Source organism: Daldinia decipiens, assembly GCF_022478715.1.
Source record: "Daldinia decipiens strain CBS 113046 unplaced genomic scaffold F4813scaffold_16, whole genome shotgun sequence".
In the NCBI taxonomy this organism is placed as follows: domain Eukaryota; kingdom Fungi; phylum Ascomycota; class Sordariomycetes; order Xylariales; family Hypoxylaceae; genus Daldinia; species Daldinia decipiens.
In genome coordinates, this window is record NW_026054559.1 from 284,552 (window position 1) to 302,576 (window position 18,025).

Here is an 18,025-nt window from a genome sequence, read left to right on the forward strand (position 1 = left end):
TACATAAAATAGGAATACCTAACATTAGTTAGCTTCTATGACCGAGGTCGGTACGATATAAGAGCCTAAGAGATAGGTTGTATTACATAGCTCCTAAATCTCCACTAAACGCTAAACTCGATTTGGAGCAATAAAAAGCCCGCTTGCTCTCTTATCTCCATGTGACCGTCGTAATAAAATAAAGAGAGCCACTTTGCTTGTTATCGGCCGCCGCTGATCGCACGGCAAGAAACCTTGTCTCCAAGCTGTCGCGGCTTGATCTCATTCAGCTTTTTCCTTCTCACCAAAAATTAAAAGACACCATCCTATGCCGCGCTCTGTTCTCGTCGATAGAATAGTATCCATGTAGAAAGTAAGTTCACCCTGGTTACGGAGGAGCGCGATTTATCTCTTCTCCTTTTTCTTGGATGGATGGCTTCTAGGGTCGACTCTCAGCCTGCTTATCTCCTGACTGGCCTCATTGGGCTTTGCTCGTAGCAACGCGCGCATTTCAGCACATAGAAAACCAGTTTAGCTGACGTTTTGAACTATCAGATCCGCGATTTTGAAGCGAAATGAACTCCCATTCTGAGGAAATGTCGCATCGCGACCGCGAGTCGGCCGAGCGACACCAGAGAGAGCAGTTCCCTGTTGGGACTCCCCGCCAGAGCAATACCGCGTCGTTACAGATCCATCAGCCCGTCGCCTCGCGACTCCCCGGTGCCATCCACAGTCCTGGAGGTCTTCTAGCGACTCATGGGGGCTCGGGACCTCCTATCCCTCTCGGTGCTCCCTCCGGCTCCGTAAACAACTTTGGCGGTCCATTGCAAGCTGAGTCGAACCGTACACTTCCGCATAATGCCCAGAATGCATCGAGCCAGATGTTCGGTGCTATAGGTGGTCACAATTCGGGCCCCTCTGGCACTTCGGGACCTGCAGCACATCTATTTGGTGGTCCGCTGCAGCAAGAAGGCAACCGAGCCTCACAGGGTATACCGTTCGGTGGGAATGGCGCTGCGATGTCAGGAGGTCACCCATTACCCAGCGGTAGTGGTAGTGGCATGCCGCAGGGGCAGCAACCTATACTTAATGTAAGTCCAATACTTTTATCGTATTGTCGTCTACTGTCATATGAAGATTCTCGACAGCAGACTTAGCCAAGCCTCCGTTTTCGCGTTCATCATCTCTTTATGTGGGACGGGTACTTGCTGTTCCCGCCGCTAGGAATATTATTTTACACCATACACACCATATACACTTACCCTATCATTCTACTCCCCTGCTCCCTTACTCAAACATCCTCTCAAGTCCATGAAAAGCGCATGGGTAATAAACCTTTTGAGCCTCATGGGGAACGACTCTTTCGTTCTAATAATCTTCAATTGTTTGCACATATTTGGATCCGATTGTCTGTCTGCTTTATGCACTAATGTATAGTCTTCTCAGGACGCCCTCAGCTACTTAGACCAGGTCAAGGTGCAATTTGCCGACCAACCGGACGTGTATAATAAATTCCTGGATATCATGAAAGACTTTAAGAGCCAAACGTTAGTCGACATACCAAGACAACTATGATGTGTATAAGCTGACCTGAGAGCCAGAATTGACACACCTGGTGTTATTAACCGCGTATCAGAACTTTTCGCCGGTCACCCGAATCTCATTCAAGGCTTTAACACCTTTCTCCCGCCAGGATATAGAATCGAATGTGGTGCAGGAAACGATCCTAATACAATTCGCGTTACTACGCCCATGGGAACGACAGTTCAATCGATTACAGGCAGAGCAAATCAAGGCGACGGGGCGCATGGCCAACCGGGGACGAACGGACCTTTTTTCAACCACCGGACGAGCAACTGGCAGCAGCAACAACATCCACCACCGCAACCACCACCGCAACCGCAGCACAGCATCGAAAGCCCGGAAGCCTCTTTCAGCGCCCCCGCGCCAAATGGTCAAAGCTTGTTCAGAGCTGCTCCCGGTCCGCCCACAGAATTCGATGGTGCAAGCAGTGGAAATCAACAGCTTCGTGGTACATCTCAGATACAAAACAATTCTACTACGCCCAACGCGCCAACAACTCGGAACGCTCTCACACCAACTCCAGGTGGTTCACAAGGGGTGCCTGGCAGTGGAAACCAGCAGGCGAATATTGAGAAGCGCGGTCCAGTTGAATTCAATCATGCTATTAGCTACGTGAATAAAATCAAGGTGAGTTAGTCGTTAATCATCGAAAAGCACATGGACAAAAGCACATTAACAAACAGTTCTTTTAACCCCACAAAAATTTGCACGGTGGAATACTTGAACAAAACTTGCTAACTTGTTAACTTGTGCACGCAGAACCGCTTCCAGGATAAACCCGAAATCTACAAGCAGTTTCTCGAGATTTTACAGACCTACCAACGAGAGCAGAAACCGATACAAGACGTCTATGCCCAAGTTACCACCCTCTTCAATACCGCACCAGACCTTTTAGAAGATTTTAAGCAATTCTTGCCCGAGTCTGCGGCTTCGAACAAGGGCAACGGCGCGAAACCCGAAGACATGCTTGCCATGACCGGCCTTACTCAGACCACGCCGCAGCCTGGGCATAACATGAGAGACGGCCAGAAGATGCCTCCCGTTGGGAACTTTGCGCCTCCTGCCAGCGCAAGTAAAGATAATAAAAAACGGCCTCGTAACGAGAAGCAGACCGCGCCTCCTGCGCCTGCCATTGCTGATAGTCCTGCTCCTGGATCACGCTCAATTCCTGGAGTAGGTCCTGCTAGCAAGCGACCGAAACTTAATCACAAACCTCTCGCCTCGGACGTACAATCCATCGAGCCCACACTCACCCCAGTTCTTCCTGAACCTCTCCCTCCCACGTCGTCGGCAAACGCGACAGCAGACGAATTAGGATTCTTTGAGAAAGTCAAGAAGTACATTGGAAACAGGTCTACGATGAATGAGTTCTTGAAGCTCTGCAACATGTACTCTCAGAGTTTGATCGACACTAATGATCTCGTTCATAAATCTAGTCAGTTCATCGGAGGCAATGCTGAACTGATGGGTTGGTTCAAGAACTTTGTAGGATACGAGGGTCTTGACGAAATTATCGAGAATAGGCCAAGGCCGCCTACGGAGAAGGTCTCGCTGAGCAACTGTCGGGCTATTGGACCGAGTTATAGGTTGCTACCTCGCAGGGCAAGTCATGGTCCCCTCTCCAAACTAAACACCATTCGCTAACAGTGCTGCTGTAGGAAAAACTCAAGCCATGTGGCGGCCGGGACGAGATGTGTAACGCTGTCCTCAACGACGAGTGGGCATCGCACCCTACCTGGGCCTCGGAAGATTCGGGCTTTGTTGCTCATAGAAAGAACGCCTTTGAAGAGGGCCTTCATCGTATCGAGGAGGAGCGACACGATTACGATTTCAATATCGAAGCCAATGTCAAGTGCATACAGTTACTTGAGCCCATTGCCCAGCAGATGCTGAACTTGACTCCTCAGGAACGAGAAACGTTCCAGATGCCAGCAGGACTCGGAGGCTCCAGCACCTCTATATTCAAGCGTGTCCTGAAGAAGATCTACGGTAACGAGAAGGGTCTTGATGTTGTCAGTGACATGTTTACGGATCCCTTCGCTGTTGTCCCCGTCGTCCTTGCGCGGCTTAAGCAAAAGGATGAGGAGTGGCGATTCACGCAGAGGGAATGGGAAAAAGTATGGCAGGCGCAGACGGAGATCATGCACCTCAAGAGTCTTGACCACATGGGTATCCAAGTTAAACAGACTGACAAGCGGACTCTCTCTGCCAAGCATCTGGTGGATGTCATCAAAACAAAACACGAAGAGCAACGACGCTTGCGCAGCTCGAAGAATAAAATACCACGACACCAGTTCGCATATGAGCTGAGTGACCAGGAGGTCATCTTAGACCTACTCCGATTCATGGTCCTCTACGGTACGAATAATGGCCACCATAGTACCTCCGAAAAGGAGCGGATCGTTGAGTTTTTCGAGTGGTTTATCCCACGTTTCTTCGAATTGTCGGAAGAAAAAGTACAGGATCGGCTCCATGATATTGATCGCGAGTCTGGCGAAGAAGATACCGAGGAACAACTTCCTGCAGAGCTGACTAACGGTCGTGCCCGACGCAACGGCAAGAGATCTGACTTGCTCCGCGGCGTTTTAGATCCTGGCCGTAACGGTGCCAAGACTAGAAACCAAAAGGAGGATAGTGCTGCATCTGGTAGCAAAGAGACAACCCCGGACGCAGGGTCCGCGAACGAAGAAGAGATGGCAGACGCTCCAGAGGATTCCCTCCCTACTGAACAATCTAATGAGCGGTGGCTGCCTATAGTACCTCGAGCGACTGTGGTAAAGGGTGACAATCCGCTCCTAGATATAGACGGCGAGTTGAGAGCTGATGGGCTCTTCCCTCGTCCGTGGTACAACTTCTTTTGCAACCAGACTATTTATGTATTCTTTACTGTGTTCCAGACGCTATACAAGCGTCTCAAGGACGTCAAGGAGAGCAAGGAGAGCGTCTTGCAAGAAATTGCCCGATCGAAGAGCAAGAAGCCCGCTAAGGATCTTGGCATCGCCGTCAATGAGCTTAACTACTTCGACGAGAACGAACCTGCCTCATTCTGGCCAAAGACGGTCGAGCTTATTGAAGATTATATCACCGGAGAGATTGATGAGAATCGATATCAAGAAGTGCTCCGTCATTATTATCTCAAGAAGGGCTGGACTTTATATACAATCCAAGACCTCTTGAAGACGCTATGCCGCCTCTCCCTGACGTGCACCAGCCTCGACTCAAAGGAGAAGACGCCGGATCTCATTCACCACTTCCTGAACAATCGTCATAATGATGTGACCAGTTACCAAACAGAAATTAGCGCCCGCAAGTACGCCGAGAAGTGTATTAAGGATGGCGATATGTTCGTTATTTGCTGGGTAAGTACTATTCTGTCTGCTGATTTTGCCTACTCGGCTGCTAATCGTGACATATAGTTCCCACATAAGCGCGAAGCTACAACGCGATGGCTGCAGCGTGACGAGACGACGTTTTACATGGATGAGATGGAACTGCGCGACAGATGGCAGTATTACATCTCGTCGTACATGCGCGTAGAGCCTACTGAGGGGGTACCTCGCTCTCGCCTTCAGAAGACAGTCCTTGCTCGCAACTTGCCATCGACCGAAGCCGACTCCGATGATGGCAATGTGCCGAAGCCTCTCATGTATAACGAGGGTTTAGTCTTGCGTATTTGCCTTAACTCCAATAAAATCGTCTGGGAAAAGGACACGTCCGAGTTCTTTGTCTATTCAACAGAACCCGAGGATAATAAGGACAAGGCCGCGGTTGAGGAGTACCGCCGCGCCATCACCGAACATCGCGAGCAGCGGTTTCGAGAGAAGATGGTTATGAACAACGCTTGGATGCGGGGGATGAGTCAGGACGAGGTCCAGAAAGTCAACGAGAACTTCCAGAAGTGGTTCAAGGACGGCATCTCGCCCAATGCCAACGGCCGGGGAGAAGACAGCGAGAATATGGAAGGGCTTGAATAGGCAGACGCCTACTCCAACTTCGCGTACGAGTACTCGGCTTGGCTAAGTACCTAGCCCCAGGAGTGATTAGACGGTGGTGAGATTTGATTACGCATAAGCATAAAGGCATCACGACTGGCGCTGGGGCGTTGGTACTTGAGTGTATATCCTCCCTTCTACGAAGACCCCCTTTTCTTTTTCTGTTTGTTGCATACGTGCAGTCGAGGCCGAGCAAACTGGGCAGGATGATGCTTTTCTCATTAGTTTGTATTATACATATGCTGATCGACACCAAATGCGCCGTGTAGGCACCAATGGTCGTCCTAGTGCTTTTTTTGTGATTTACATAGCAGCGAACATACTATTATTCCAAAGACTTAAGAAGCTGAGGCAGAAGCGCAGAGTGTGTGTGTCGGTGTGCTTACACTAGGACATCATATCACATAGAAGAATACACAGCCTGTCAATTTTATAGAGATTTCAGAATTGTAGAATTACTACCTAAGCTAGATAAGGTAGGTAGGTAGATATTGGGTATGCATTACATATCTTATTCTCCCCGTCCTCGAGCAAAAAATAGCTCTTCAATTTGCTTACGCTTTTTTTCTTCATCTTAGCAGTTGAATGGCCATGGTTCTTTTTAACGCGTTGCAACATTACCCAGGTAGATCCATACTCGTCTCGTCCACTCATTTCATTATATTCGTGAATCCCGTCTCGTACGGACTACAGTCTCCTCCCCGCCTTCATGCAGTCATTGTAAGCTCTCAATGACGATAGCGCTGGCGCCACCGCCACCGTTGCAGATACCAGCAACGCCGATCTTGGCCTTCTTCTCGCGCAGGACGGTGGTCAAAGTGGTGACGATGCGGGCGCCGGAGCAGCCGAGAGGGTGGCCGATAGCGACGGAGCCACCGAAGACGTTGACCTTGTCGCTAGTGAGGCCGAGCAGCTTCATGTTAGCTAGGGCAACAACCGAGAAAGCCTCGTTGATCTCGTAGAAGTCGACGTCCTTGTCTGTCAGGCCGGCGTGCTTGATGGCCTTAGGGATGGCAAGGGCGGGCGCGGTAGTGAAGCGCTGGGGCTCGCGAGCAGCGTCACCCCAACCGCGGATCTTAGCGATAGGTGTTACGCCCAACTCCTTGACCTTGGCCTCGGACATGAGCACGAGGGCGGCAGCGCCGTCGTTAAGAGGGGCGGCGTTGGCAGCTGTGACGGTACCACCCTGGGGCTTGAAGACGGGGCGCACCGTCTTTAGCTTCTCGGGGTTCAGGTTCTTAACCTCCTCGTCGGTTGTGATCTGAACTGGGGGCTTGCCTCGGCCGGCGCTGACCTCGACGGGCACAATCTCCTTGGAGAAGACGCCGTCGGCGGTGGCCTTCTGGGCGCGGCTATAGGTCTCGATGGCGTACTCGTCCTGCTGCTCACGGGAGATGCCGTGGTCGTCGGAACATAGCTCACCGGCGAGACCCATGTGTTCCTTAGCGTAGGCATCGGTCAGACCATCCTTCAGCATGCCATCGACGAGGGACTGGTCCCCGAACTTGGCGCCGTTACGCAGGGTGGGCAGGTAATGCGGAGTGTTGGACATGGACTCGGTGCCGCCGGCCACAACGATGGAGGCATTACCGGTTATGATGGTCTGGGCGCCCAGAATGATGGCCTTTAGGCCGGAAGCGCAGACCTTGTTCACACCAGTGCAGACGACCGAATCTGGAAGGCCAGCACCGATAGCGCATTGTCGGGCGGGTGCTTGCCCAAGGCTAGATATCTAATGTTAGCTTCCCCTCACTCTGCTTGTTGAAGTCTATAGGAATAAGACATACCCGGCAGACAGCACGTTACCGAAGAAGACCTCCTCTACATCTTCAGGCTTGATCTGAGGGACTCGCTCGACGGCAGCTGTAGACAAATCGCGTAAGTGTGCTACCCAAGTCAAGCTGTGTGACCCTAGCTGGGAGAGACATACCCTTGATAGCGTGGGATCCCAACTGAGTGGCGCTGAGACTCGACAACGTTCTAATAGTTCAAGGGTTAGTTTCATAAACCACATCAAGAAGAGGGGAGGGAGGAGGGAGGGTAAACTGGTAACAAAAAGTAAAACTCACCCTAGGAACGACCCCACGGGGGTTCGAGCAGCTGAGACGATGTAGACGGAGGGAAGATTCGACATATTGAATTATGACAGAAGATCTCACAGCTCGGAAGAAAAGGAGAGGAACAAAAAAAAAGCAAGTAAAATTTATATATTTCAGTTGTTTCTGTTGTTTCTGTTATTTTAGGCTCGAAAATGTTGAGCTGCCAGAATAACAGAATGGCCCCCCTTACAAGAAGAAAAGACGATATGGTGGGAAATATTCACCGCCCCTCTATTTATCTTTTATCTTAGCTAGCATATTGTGCATATTGTGCTACCGAATATAGCGGATCTGCGGTTAGCCCCTACCTACATGAGGTAGTACCTATCTGTACATACCTACCTTTTCGCATTGGACGAGCAGGACGAGGTACCTTGGAGCTCACCTAAGTTGAGTTGTGAACAATGTACTATGTGGCACAAAGTATGTACATGTAGCAAATGATCGGAGTTTCTTCCACTTAACCAAGTTTGGTATGGTCGTACAATACATGTAGTGTCCATTAAACTTACTCCGGTTAGGTCAAACTCCCAAAAGTCAATTCGTTGGTCGTACCTTACCTTGCCGAATCAACCTAGGAAGTAAGGATATTGCTACATAGGTACCTTAGGTAGGTAGATACCGAATAGGAGAGTGGGGTTGGTGTTTTGGTCCTGAGATTGGAGGATCCCTAGGTACTATGTAGTTAGCCGTTAGATAGGTAAGTTCCATAAAAAGTTAAGCCACTGTCCGCTTATCGGAGCACATTACCTAAGGTACGTACCTCAATAACCTCATGGCCCAGCCTTGTCATTAGCCACTAAATAAATTTGCCATTAGCCACAGCACAGAACGCGCTATAGTCAGCCTTGCATCTCGACTTTATAACTTTTCTAAGCGCGACAACAAGCTATCGTCGTATTTCTACCTAAAACCTCATTGACCTACGCCTAAGCCTCATTTACGCCATGGATGATCTTTATGATGAGTACGTATATTTATTTTCTCGCGTTCCACTCCTAGGCTAACTATATTAACCAGGTTCGGAAATTTCATCGGGGAGGATGCCGAAGCATCTGAGGAAGAATCCCAGCATGGCGTTGACGCGGGCGCGTATCTCGATGACGAATATCCCGAGGAGGCGCCCGAAGTTACAGGGCAGGAATTAATGGAAGTAGACAATGAAGGGCCCTCAAACGCGGTGGTATTACACGAAGACAAGCAATATTACCCGACGGCGCAACAAGTATACGGAGCAGACGTCGAGACGTTAGTGCAAGAGGAAGATGCACAACCGCTCTCACAACCGATCGTCGCACCGGTTGAGGTGAAGAAGTTTTCTATCGAAGAGGTCAACCTTCCTCCCGTCCACTTCGACCGTAATTTCATGACCGATCTCATGAACTTCCCCGATCAAATACGGAATGTAGCTCTAGCTGGAGATTTACATCATGGCAAGACCGCGTTTATGGATATGTTAGTCCTCGAGACGCATGATATATCTGACAGGCTAGAGAAGCGAACGGGCAGAAAGAGAGACGAGCAACTACGATATACCGATACGCACGTGGTGGAGAGGGAAAGGGGCCTTTCCGTAAAGGCGGCGCCGATGAGCTTAGTCTTACAAAGCACTAAGGGCAAGTCTCACTTATTCAATATAATAGATACCCCAGGTCACGTTAACTTCGTCGACGAGGTTGCGGCGGCGTTGCGGCTGGTGGATGGCGTTGCGCTGGTCGTGGATGTAGTGGAAGGAGTACAGGTCAACACGGAGCAGATCATCAAGCATGCCGTCCTCGAAGATATCCCGATGACCTTGATAATCAACAAGGTCGATAGGCTTATACTAGAACTAAGGCTGCCGCCGAGCGATGCTTATTTCAAGCTAAAGCACGTTATCGAGGAGGTAAATACCGTCATTGAAAATACTCGGCCAGGTTCCGGAGATCAGAAGCGGTTAAGTCCAGAGAAGGGGAATGTGCTATTCGCGTGTAGCGAGATGGGCTGGTGCTTCACGCTGCAATCCTTCTCAAAGATGTACGCGGATGGTTTCCCCGGTGTGAATACCGAGGAATTCGCTAAACGCCTCTGGGGCGATATCTACTTTAATCCGAAGAAGAGAACCTTCAGCAGGAAACCTCTGCCCGGTGAGGAACGCGCAAAGAGATCGTTTATCCACTTCGTCTTAGAGCCTATCTATAAGGTTTTCTCCCATACTATCAGCCAGAGTCCCGAAGAACTGAAGGGTGTACTGGCGACGCTAGGCATAGTACTGAAGCCGTCACAGTACAAGACGGACGCTAAGGTGCTGCTCAAGCTGGTCTGCGAGCAGTTCTTCGGCCCGTCGACCGGCTTCGTCGATATGATTGTCAAGAATGTTCCATCTCCGTTAGAAGCAGCAGAACGCAAGTTGGAGCAGTATTATACCGGCCCCTTGGACACCAAGGTAGCCGAATCTATGAAGAAGTGCGATCAAGATGGCCCATTGGTCGTACACATCACAAAGTTGTTTAATTCCTCAGATGCGAAGAGCTTTTACTCGTTTGGTCGGGTGATGAGTGGTATTGCTCGACCTGGAATGCAAGTGCGAGTGCTCGGAGAGGGTTATTCTATCGATGATGAGGAGGACATGGCTACGGCTACTATTTCCAACGTCTACATCGCCGAGACGCGATACAATGTCGAAACCAGCGGAGTCCCCGCCGGTAACTGGGTGCTACTGAGCGGCGTTGATAATTCGATCGTGAAGTCGGCGACAATAGTACCGCCGAAACTCGAGGATGACGAGGAAGCCTACATCTTCAGACCGGTTACGCATTTCACAGAATCGGTTCTGAAGGTAGCAGTCGAGCCTATCAACCCCTCGGAGCTCCCGAAGATGCTTGACGGCTTACGAAAAATTAACAAAAGCTACCCTCTAATCACTACCAAGGTGGAAGAATCGGGGGAGCACATCATTTTAGGTACTGGTGAACTGTATATGGACTGTGTCCTCCACGACCTACGACGGTTGTACGCAGATATGGAAATCAAGGTTTCGGATCCCGTCACGCGCTTCTGCGAGACAGTAGACGAGATGTCAGCTACCAAATGCTACGCCATTACACCGAACAAGAAGAATAAGATTACTATGGTCGCCGAGCCGCTCGACGATGGAATCGCGGAAGATATCGAGAGCGGCCGCGTCAAGATGCAAGACGGTGCCCGAAAAGTGGGCAAGTTCTTCCAGGACAAGTACGGATGGGATCTGCTGGCCGCGAGGAGCATTTGGGCATTCGGCCCGGATGAAAAGGGGCCTAATATCTTGCAGGACGACACACTCGAGGTAAGTCGACCATTCTGTTGTTTCCCCCCACCATATTGTGACCTTGAAAGCTCGGCGTCTTACTACACATGCGATTTCTGTAGCGTGGAGTGTCACCCTATGGGTCCGCATGCGGCAATACCTTCGCGAATTCAGCCTCACCATTCTAGAATCTTGTTCTACTTGGATCACACCTAATCTTTTCGGCAGGTGGATAAGACGCTTCTCAGGAGCGTGCGCGAGACCATTCGTCAAGGTTTCAGTTGGGCTACCAGAGAAGGCCCTCTATGTGAAGAACGTGAGTACCTACATTCCGTTGCATTTGATTGCCATTCCTACCCAACCCAGCGTCGATCCCACGCTCTCCGCCACGTCCCATCTAGAACCCTTTTAGTCTACGTTCCTTACATACGTTTACTACCTAAAATCGTTTATGCCGAGGTTAGCACCTCGTTGCTCACAAGCCATTGGCCATTAGCACATTGGAGCGAGGCGAAGGCGTTCTACTGTTATTAGCGTAGCAGCTTGTGTCCCTGCTCGAAACATCCAAGGCGCTAGGCGTCGAGGGACCGTTCAAGATGGTGTTACGGCAAACGTGGAGATAGACGATAGACCTATCACACTATGCGTTAGGTAGCTTGACAAGTTCCAAGCATGGACTGCAACCCATGTCCGTACCTTGCCAAGACACAAGCTATGAGTTCTTGGGACCAGGGGACCCTGCTCTGTGCATTGTGCAGATTCGATCAGGCTTCGTCTATCGAACCCGTAAGGCGAGGTCTGCGTACACCAGGGGTACGAGGCACTAACACCACAGAGCCTACCGGAAGTACCCATATTCAAGGATCACTTATTAGGGGTCTGTCTCGAGAACAGCCTTTGTTGCATCCGCGTGTGACATACCCCCAATTGAGTAACATCACAGAATGAACCAGATGCCGATCAATGACGTTATTACACCTTGACTTGGCGGAGTTTGCTAACTGTTGATTGCAATTGTAGCGATCCGCAACACCAAGTTTCGTATCATGGACGTATCCCTAGCACAGGAGGCAATATTCAGGGGCGGCGGTCAGATCATTCCAACCGCACGACGCACGTGCTATAGCTCATTCCTCATGGCATCGCCGCGCCTCATGGAGCCTTTGTATGCGTGCTCGATGACAGGTCCCCAAGATGCCGTCCCCGTGCTATACAATGTTCTAGCTCGCAGAAGAGGCCACGTACTATCGGACGGTCCGATCGCAGGTACACCACTATACCGCGTCAGTGGTCTAATTCCGGTGATCGACTCGTTCGGCTTCGAGACGGACGTCCGCATCCAGACGCAAGGCCAGGCCATGGTGAGCCTCGTCTTCGACAAGTGGCAGAAGGTGCCCGGAGACCCGCTCGATAAGGAGGTAGTGTTACGACCGCTACAACCCGCCGATGCCCAGGCTACGGCTAGAGACTTCGTACTCAAGACCAGAAGACGCAAGGGTCTCAGCGAGGATGTAAGCGTGGCGAAGTTCCTCGAGCCCGAGTTCTATCAAAGTCTCATGGAGAGCGGCACGCTTGGTAGTCCATGAAATATATAAGTTTTCAAAGGCGCCCCCTAGCACAGAAGAAAGAGCCTAGATTCGACAATACTAGCAACTATATTGTACAGTTAGCACACGGGTAGTTAGTTCATCAGTAGCCTTCTATAGGCCCATATTAACGGATAGGTGCCCAGGGTAAGAAGCAGACAGATCTGGGCCACAGCTCGCTGATCTAGAAGGATTCAGCTCCAAGGCTACCCCACAAAACATCAACGTAGGTTAATGGACAGATACTAACTACCTACCTACCTATGTATCATGTGTAAAGAGCACACAAGGCCATCTAAGCTCTATAGTAGTTTAATAAACAGGGAGAAACTTACAATATCAACTAAAGTCTTTCCTATCCTTGTTCCCACCAGAACATTCCCGACCAGTGATTCGCGCGGCAAGAACAGAAGGGCCGCAAAGCAAGAAGAGCCTCTAACCTGGCCTGTCACGAGTAACGCCGGAACCGCGCGACGTGATTGGTTACCTGCTCGCCTAACCTAACCCTGAGGGTAGTGACCCATGTCTATGTGTTCTTGCTGGCTGGCTGGCTGTCCGGCCTCGCGTACCTTAGGTACGTATACGAGGTACGGCCAGCAGGCGGCTAGTAACGGTAACAGTACTGGGCTGTCTGCCAACCGGATTCTTGTTGCCCGCGGCACATGTTTGAGATATATATGTGACCGGTAGTATACCCCCACGTTTTGTAAGTGTGAGATAAATCCGGACTGAGGGAATAAGCCAGCTAGCTGACTCGGCGGGTGGGTGGGTGGAAATCTGGGGATTCTGCTGTGGATCGGGAAGGGCCGGATGGCGGGTAGCGAGGACGGATGTGCATGTGTAGGTTAGGGTAGGGCTTGGGACAAGTAGGTAGGTAGGGAGGTAGGGAAGCGACAGGGAGGCGATAGATAATGGTGGTGGTTTGAATGTTGGTTTACCTAGCAGAGGAATGGAATGGGTATTGGACAAGCTAGGGGGAAGAAGGGGGGGTGTGGGTTGGAAGCTGGATGGAAGAATTGGGGGAACGGGGGGGCAGGCAGGCAGGCAGGCAGGCCAACAGTGCCGGCGACTGACGGGACAGGGCGAATGGGAAGATGCTCGAGTCATGTGAGGTATAGGCGAGCGTGTGCGGATGTATGAATGTGTGAAAGATCTACATTGCAGTTTCTTTTTCTCTCTCGCGCCAGCCGTTTCCGAGTTGCATGCATATATGGGTGATAGGTCTCTCTCTCACGGTTCCATTTTTGGCGGTTTTCCATACGCCGTGCGTTGTTACAGGAGCCGAGGGCTGTTGCTATTCGCTGGTTAATAGGGGCCCTTGAGGGTTCTGTTACGACGGTATTGGTGTTGGTGTTGGTGTTGGTGTTGGAGAGCGAGGAATGACAAGTCTAGTCTAGTCTAGTCTGGATGTGTGTGATGGTATTTTCTAGTGTACAGGGAGAGAGAGGGCTTGTGTTAAATCAAGATGGTATCAAGATCACGTTGGCAAGGTTAGTATTAAGAGTGGAAATATTTCTATTGTCTTCAGTAGAAGGAAGCTACAGTATTGATGAAGGTGAGGATGTGGTTGGGCCATGTATGTGTTAACGGTATTAGCCGCAGGTATATGAGATACGGTGGCGCGGAAGGAATCCGGGAACAAGACGTTAAAGGAGATGTATTCCCTAGGAGCCGTCAGTCTCGAGCAACTCAACTAAGCCAGGTGCTATGACATGCTGTTCTCCCTATGTTCTTTACTATTACCCTCCATTATAAGACTTGGAGCATGCAGGATTCTACATGAAGCTTACTATCAAGTTCGTCAAGTCGACGAGATATCAAGGAGACCGGCAACTCCGGATCTCATCCGCCTGCCGGTAACTAGTAGATAGGTCGACTTGACAGGAGCTCTTGCAGGTATGTATATCTCCTTCTGTGTATAGTTAGGAGAAGTAGCTATACAGTTGTTCGCATTGATATCGATGCATGAGATGTCGTGACAACAGTAGCAATGGCTATAGCGGGAGCGAGTGAAAAGGGGGCACAAACAAGAGGGGCCGAAGAGAACAGTAGTGACTGGTGACTGGTGACTGGTAACCTTGAAGAGAGCCAACTAACTGGCACCTACTTGAGTAGGTTAAACTAATATCAGAAGCCAAGTCACTGTTTCTTTCCTATGAGCATTCTGCCCGTATACCCAAGTATACCGTGTAGGTTTCGTAGCAACAAGATAGACATCAGTATTAGCTATTGTATTAGCTATTGTATTAGCTATTGTATTAGCTATTGCTTAGTCCAGATTACATATTACATACCAACTATTAATAAACCATATAAGCATTCAAGACCCGAATAGCCAAACCCTCTTTCATTTACTACACGAGTTTATACGACGTAGATTTAAGCATAACATTCCACCTGCGACTAAAGCCGTCTTAAGCGACCCTTCGCGCCGAACATGACAGCTTCATCTCCTGTGTCCCCATACCGGAGTTTATGGAGGATCCACACTAGGGTGAATACGAAGTTCCCCGGCTGAAAAACCAAGGTCGGGATCGCTGATCTTAACGTAATTCACCTATGATCTAATCGTCTTTAGGGCGGCAGGGGCCGATTAAAACCGGTTTGGGATATTTTTAGCCATACATAGGTAATTATAGCTTATTCGAAGTCAGTTGCCTCATTAGAGAATATCTGCGGCTATGACAAGAAGATTCTGAGAAATCTGGGTTAAAGGCTACATAGTATCAAAGCAAAGTAACTATGAGAAGTAGACTGTGCCAATGTTAGGCTAAAAGACGCAATGGCAGATCTATTAACCTAGGATTTCCACACTTGACTCAAACAACATATTTTGAAGTAATCATCATAAAACGAGTATTAGGGGCTCGGCCAAGGGGCCTTATAGACTGAGTGTTTACTGGATCTATAGGTTCACCGCCGAGTCTGTCCCGCGCGTGACCGGTAACGGCTTGGCGATTAGGCCGGGTTCGAAGCCGGTGTGGATCTTTCTATTCTAACCGTCGCCTTCGAGGATGTCGCGGCAGGCAGAGCCCGGTTTCTAAACATTCAAGCAGCTGATAGGCCGAATTTCATGCACCGGTCGTCCCTTTTAGGTAGTTCAGATGCCGACTTTAAAAATCCGACCAAACGCGGCATGTTGTAGATGCTATCGTTACTTTTGTAGCGATACATATTTAATAAATCGCTCAAGAACCCATCGTCCATGAGCTATGTCATCAATATTAGATACCTAGCTATGAAATGCATTTTCATAGGCAAGTCTCCAGCATCTTGTCTAGGACGCCTCTAAGGGTGTCATTCTCTAAGGCTGCGGCAACCCTTTCTTTGTCGGCTAGTTGCTTGTTTACTTGGTCGTCCTGGCTGTGAGTTCCCTCTTTGATCACGATATCCACTCGGTAGTTGGGAGGAAGAGCCTGTTCTAGACGTACTCGTACACCCAGACCGATAACGGTTGCTAGTGAACAGTGGGTAATGGTAGGGGTGATCTCGACCAAGACTCGCGTCAGAGTATTGGGATCCGCACCTGTTGATGGAGACGGTGTTATATGAATGTCAGGCAAATTAACCACCGCTAGTTGGCCCAAGGAAAGTGGATGTTCAGGGTCAGAGATGGTCGATATCAGATCTGAGAAATGTCAGCTGCTAGATCAAGGATCAAGTAGAGTAGCCTTTTCTATGATTGAGCACAACCATGTCCTATCATGAGTTTCAAGGTAGAATATCTGGAACATCTGGGCGTGGGGGCCATTAGAATCTGACATTCAGACATGTCATATGGAATATGAGAAAGGCAAGAATGATGATACCAGCAACTTTGCGTTATGCTGTCTTCAAACTGAACCGTGGAACTATATACTGAGTAGGAGCAGGGCTGTCTTACCGTATACTTCCTGTTCGTCAATAGGCTCTGCAGTGAACTCGTCGTCGCTCTCTGTGCCGTCAGACCACGAGATATCGTAGAAGGGATCTGATAGATACTGTGGTTTTCGCATGACGTTACTGATTTTGGCAACGCCATTTCTTTGAACTCTGCGCCCCTTCTTACGTTGTCTTGTCGGAAGCTGCGAAGTGTTTAGGATAGTAGGATTGGCATTGTCCTTTTCCATCTTGACAGGCGTGAATATTAATGGGGAATAGTTTCACCTTTGGTAGTAATGTGACTTGAACCCGACTAACTATTACGAATAGTCTGATATAATATTATATAATGCACAATGATGGGAACGTTGTGAAAGGTTGTTGTGGCAAGCATTATTTGGTGAAAGATGTATGACCCCACGGCTTTGTTTGTTGTAGTGATGGAATTGATGTAACCAGGAATTGCGGGACTTCTATGGCGAATGCAACCTACAATGCTCAGGCGGTGGGGCTTGCGCGGAATATCGTTTACCCGATATTATCTTATCGATCTTATCAAAACAGTACCTAACAGTACCTAATTGCATATCGTCTCTCTGGTAGGCTAGTAACTTCAATTATAACGTGTATCATTGGTTGCTTACAAAAAGAAAAAGAGAAAAGTTGAGCAACTTTTAGGGTAGTATTCTGGGGAGTCCCTACATCATGTACCTAAGGCAAGCCGGCAAAGCTACCTACCTAGGTACCTACCTACCTACATACCTCTAGTACATGTAGGATGTACATATGTACCTAAGGTATGTACTGATACTATCCAAATATTACATAGTAATTAGGCACCTTTTATTCCGACCATATTCAAAATGTATTTATCGTCCCCAACGGAATTTACCGCGCATTATAATAGATCATCAACCTGCACATAATAGACAACCTTAACCAATTCTATACCAATTCTATAAATATACACCATACAACATTCGTCTTCTCCGTCTTCTCCAGATATTCGACCGGTCATCTGCCCCTGAATTTAAGAGTCTTTGATATTTGACGCGAACAAATGAGACGCGACAGATTTCCTCAGGGCTACATAGATGCAAGGGGGGTAAACTCGGCGGATACGGTGCCGGATATGTGATACAACCGTTGCAACGAGCTGCGGCTGTTTCACTGATTCGAAATTCATGCGCAATAAATTTAGCAAGACTCCGTCGTCACCATATCCAAAAAGTTGTGCTATCGGTGATATCATCGGACATTGACCTTTTCCTCTTTCCTGCTGGCAACTTTTATGGCGGATGGCGGATGGCGGATGGCGAGAGGCGCCATAATTCCGAGAAAAAACCGTACGTTATGCGGGTCATCATACTTACCTCATGTATAGTTCTTTTATTTTTTAACATATTGATTTTTACAGGTGGGGGGAGGAGGGAGGGGTTTTCATCTTCTTCTTTTCAATCTCACTTCAGCTGAACCTAGGTTAGATAGGTAGGTATTAGGTATGTATTAATTACGTAGGTTAGGTATCTAACCTAGCATCTGGGTTGTCAGGTACATACACGGAGCGTTCTCGATCTGGGCCTGTTCACCGTTCCCGTTCTCAGATCCAAACCACCGTACCTGATGATCTACAGGTGAATAAACAGACAGTCCGAATAT

The 18,025-nt window shown here is 49.1% G+C and overlaps 4 protein-coding genes across 4 annotated transcripts; 2 read left to right on the plus strand and 2 right to left on the minus strand.

Moving 5' to 3' along the window:
• Positions 1 to 227: 227 nt before the first annotated feature.
• F4813DRAFT_359180 (uncharacterized protein) lies at positions 228 to 6,013 on the plus strand. Its single transcript, XM_049243299.1, has 7 exons — positions 228 to 352; positions 535 to 1,070; positions 1,426 to 1,526; positions 1,581 to 2,190; positions 2,323 to 3,165; positions 3,222 to 4,922; positions 4,980 to 6,013. Exons 2-7 carry the CDS (start codon positions 555 to 557, stop codon positions 5,535 to 5,537), a joined length of 4,329 nt encoding a protein of 1,442 aa, XP_049099610.1. The 5' UTR covers positions 228 to 352; positions 535 to 554; the 3' UTR covers positions 5,538 to 6,013.
• Positions 6,014 to 7,847, minus strand: F4813DRAFT_359184 (acetyl-CoA acetyltransferase). Its single transcript, XM_049243300.1, has 4 exons — positions 7,625 to 7,847; positions 7,486 to 7,535; positions 7,343 to 7,418; positions 6,014 to 7,279 (listed from the first exon to the last, which is right to left on the minus strand). The coding sequence occupies exons 1-4, from the start codon at positions 7,687 to 7,689 to the stop codon at positions 6,271 to 6,273; spliced, it is 1,200 nt and encodes a 399-aa protein (XP_049099611.1). The 5' UTR covers positions 7,690 to 7,847; the 3' UTR covers positions 6,014 to 6,270.
• Positions 7,848 to 8,519: 672 nt separating this feature from the next.
• Positions 8,520 to 13,254, plus strand: F4813DRAFT_359185 (P-loop containing nucleoside triphosphate hydrolase protein). The gene is made up of 4 exons (XM_049243301.1): positions 8,520 to 8,621; positions 8,675 to 10,958; positions 11,148 to 11,235; positions 11,940 to 13,254. The coding sequence occupies exons 1-4, from the start codon at positions 8,602 to 8,604 to the stop codon at positions 12,503 to 12,505; spliced, it is 2,958 nt and encodes a 985-aa protein (XP_049099612.1). The 5' UTR covers positions 8,520 to 8,601; the 3' UTR covers positions 12,506 to 13,254.
• A 2,044-nt stretch (positions 13,255 to 15,298) lies between these two features.
• Positions 15,299 to 16,773, minus strand: F4813DRAFT_71162 (uncharacterized protein). The gene is made up of 2 exons (XM_049248801.1): positions 16,389 to 16,773; positions 15,299 to 16,133 (listed from the first exon to the last, which is right to left on the minus strand). Exons 1-2 carry the CDS (start codon positions 16,612 to 16,614, stop codon positions 15,757 to 15,759), a joined length of 603 nt encoding a protein of 200 aa, XP_049099613.1. The 5' UTR covers positions 16,615 to 16,773; the 3' UTR covers positions 15,299 to 15,756.
• Between the last annotated feature and the right edge of the window lie 1,252 nt (positions 16,774 to 18,025).

What these genes read in the sequence shown, in the direction of transcription:
- F4813DRAFT_359180 (XM_049243299.1), top strand. Translation starts at nt 555, where the DNA reads ATGAACTCCCATTCTGAGGAAATGTCGCATCGCGACCGCGAGTCGGCC. An exon ending in ATAGGTTGCTACCTCGCAGG is followed by an intron (nt 3,166 to 3,221) that starts GCAAGTCATGGT and finishes GTGCTGCTGTAG; the next exon opens with GAAAAACTCAAGCCATGTGG. An exon ending in ATATGTTCGTTATTTGCTGG is followed by an intron (nt 4,923 to 4,979) that starts GTAAGTACTATT and finishes CGTGACATATAG; the next exon opens with TTCCCACATAAGCGCGAAGC.
- F4813DRAFT_359184 (XM_049243300.1), bottom strand. Translation starts at nt 7,689, where the DNA reads ATGTCGAATCTTCCCTCCGTCTACATCGTCTCAGCTGCTCGAACCCCC. An exon ending in CCCGTGGGGTCGTTCCTAGG is followed by an intron (nt 7,536 to 7,624) that starts GTGAGTTTTACT and finishes TTGAACTATTAG; the next exon opens with AACGTTGTCGAGTCTCAGCG. An exon ending in GGTAACGTGCTGTCTGCCGG is followed by an intron (nt 7,280 to 7,342) that starts GTATGTCTTATT and finishes TTAGATATCTAG; the next exon opens with CCTTGGGCAAGCACCCGCCC.
- F4813DRAFT_359185 (XM_049243301.1), top strand. Translation starts at nt 8,602, where the DNA reads ATGGATGATCTTTATGATGA. An exon ending in ATGGATGATCTTTATGATGA is followed by an intron (nt 8,622 to 8,674) that starts GTACGTATATTT and finishes TATATTAACCAG; the next exon opens with GTTCGGAAATTTCATCGGGG. An exon ending in AGGCCCTCTATGTGAAGAAC is followed by an intron (nt 11,236 to 11,939) that starts GTGAGTACCTAC and finishes TTGCAATTGTAG; the next exon opens with CGATCCGCAACACCAAGTTT.
- F4813DRAFT_71162 (XM_049248801.1), bottom strand. Translation starts at nt 16,614, where the DNA reads ATGGAAAAGGACAATGCCAATCCTACTATCCTAAACACTTCGCAGCTT. An exon ending in TGACGAACAGGAAGTATACG is followed by an intron (nt 16,134 to 16,388) that starts GTAAGACAGCCC and finishes GACATTTCTCAG; the next exon opens with ATCTGATATCGACCATCTCT.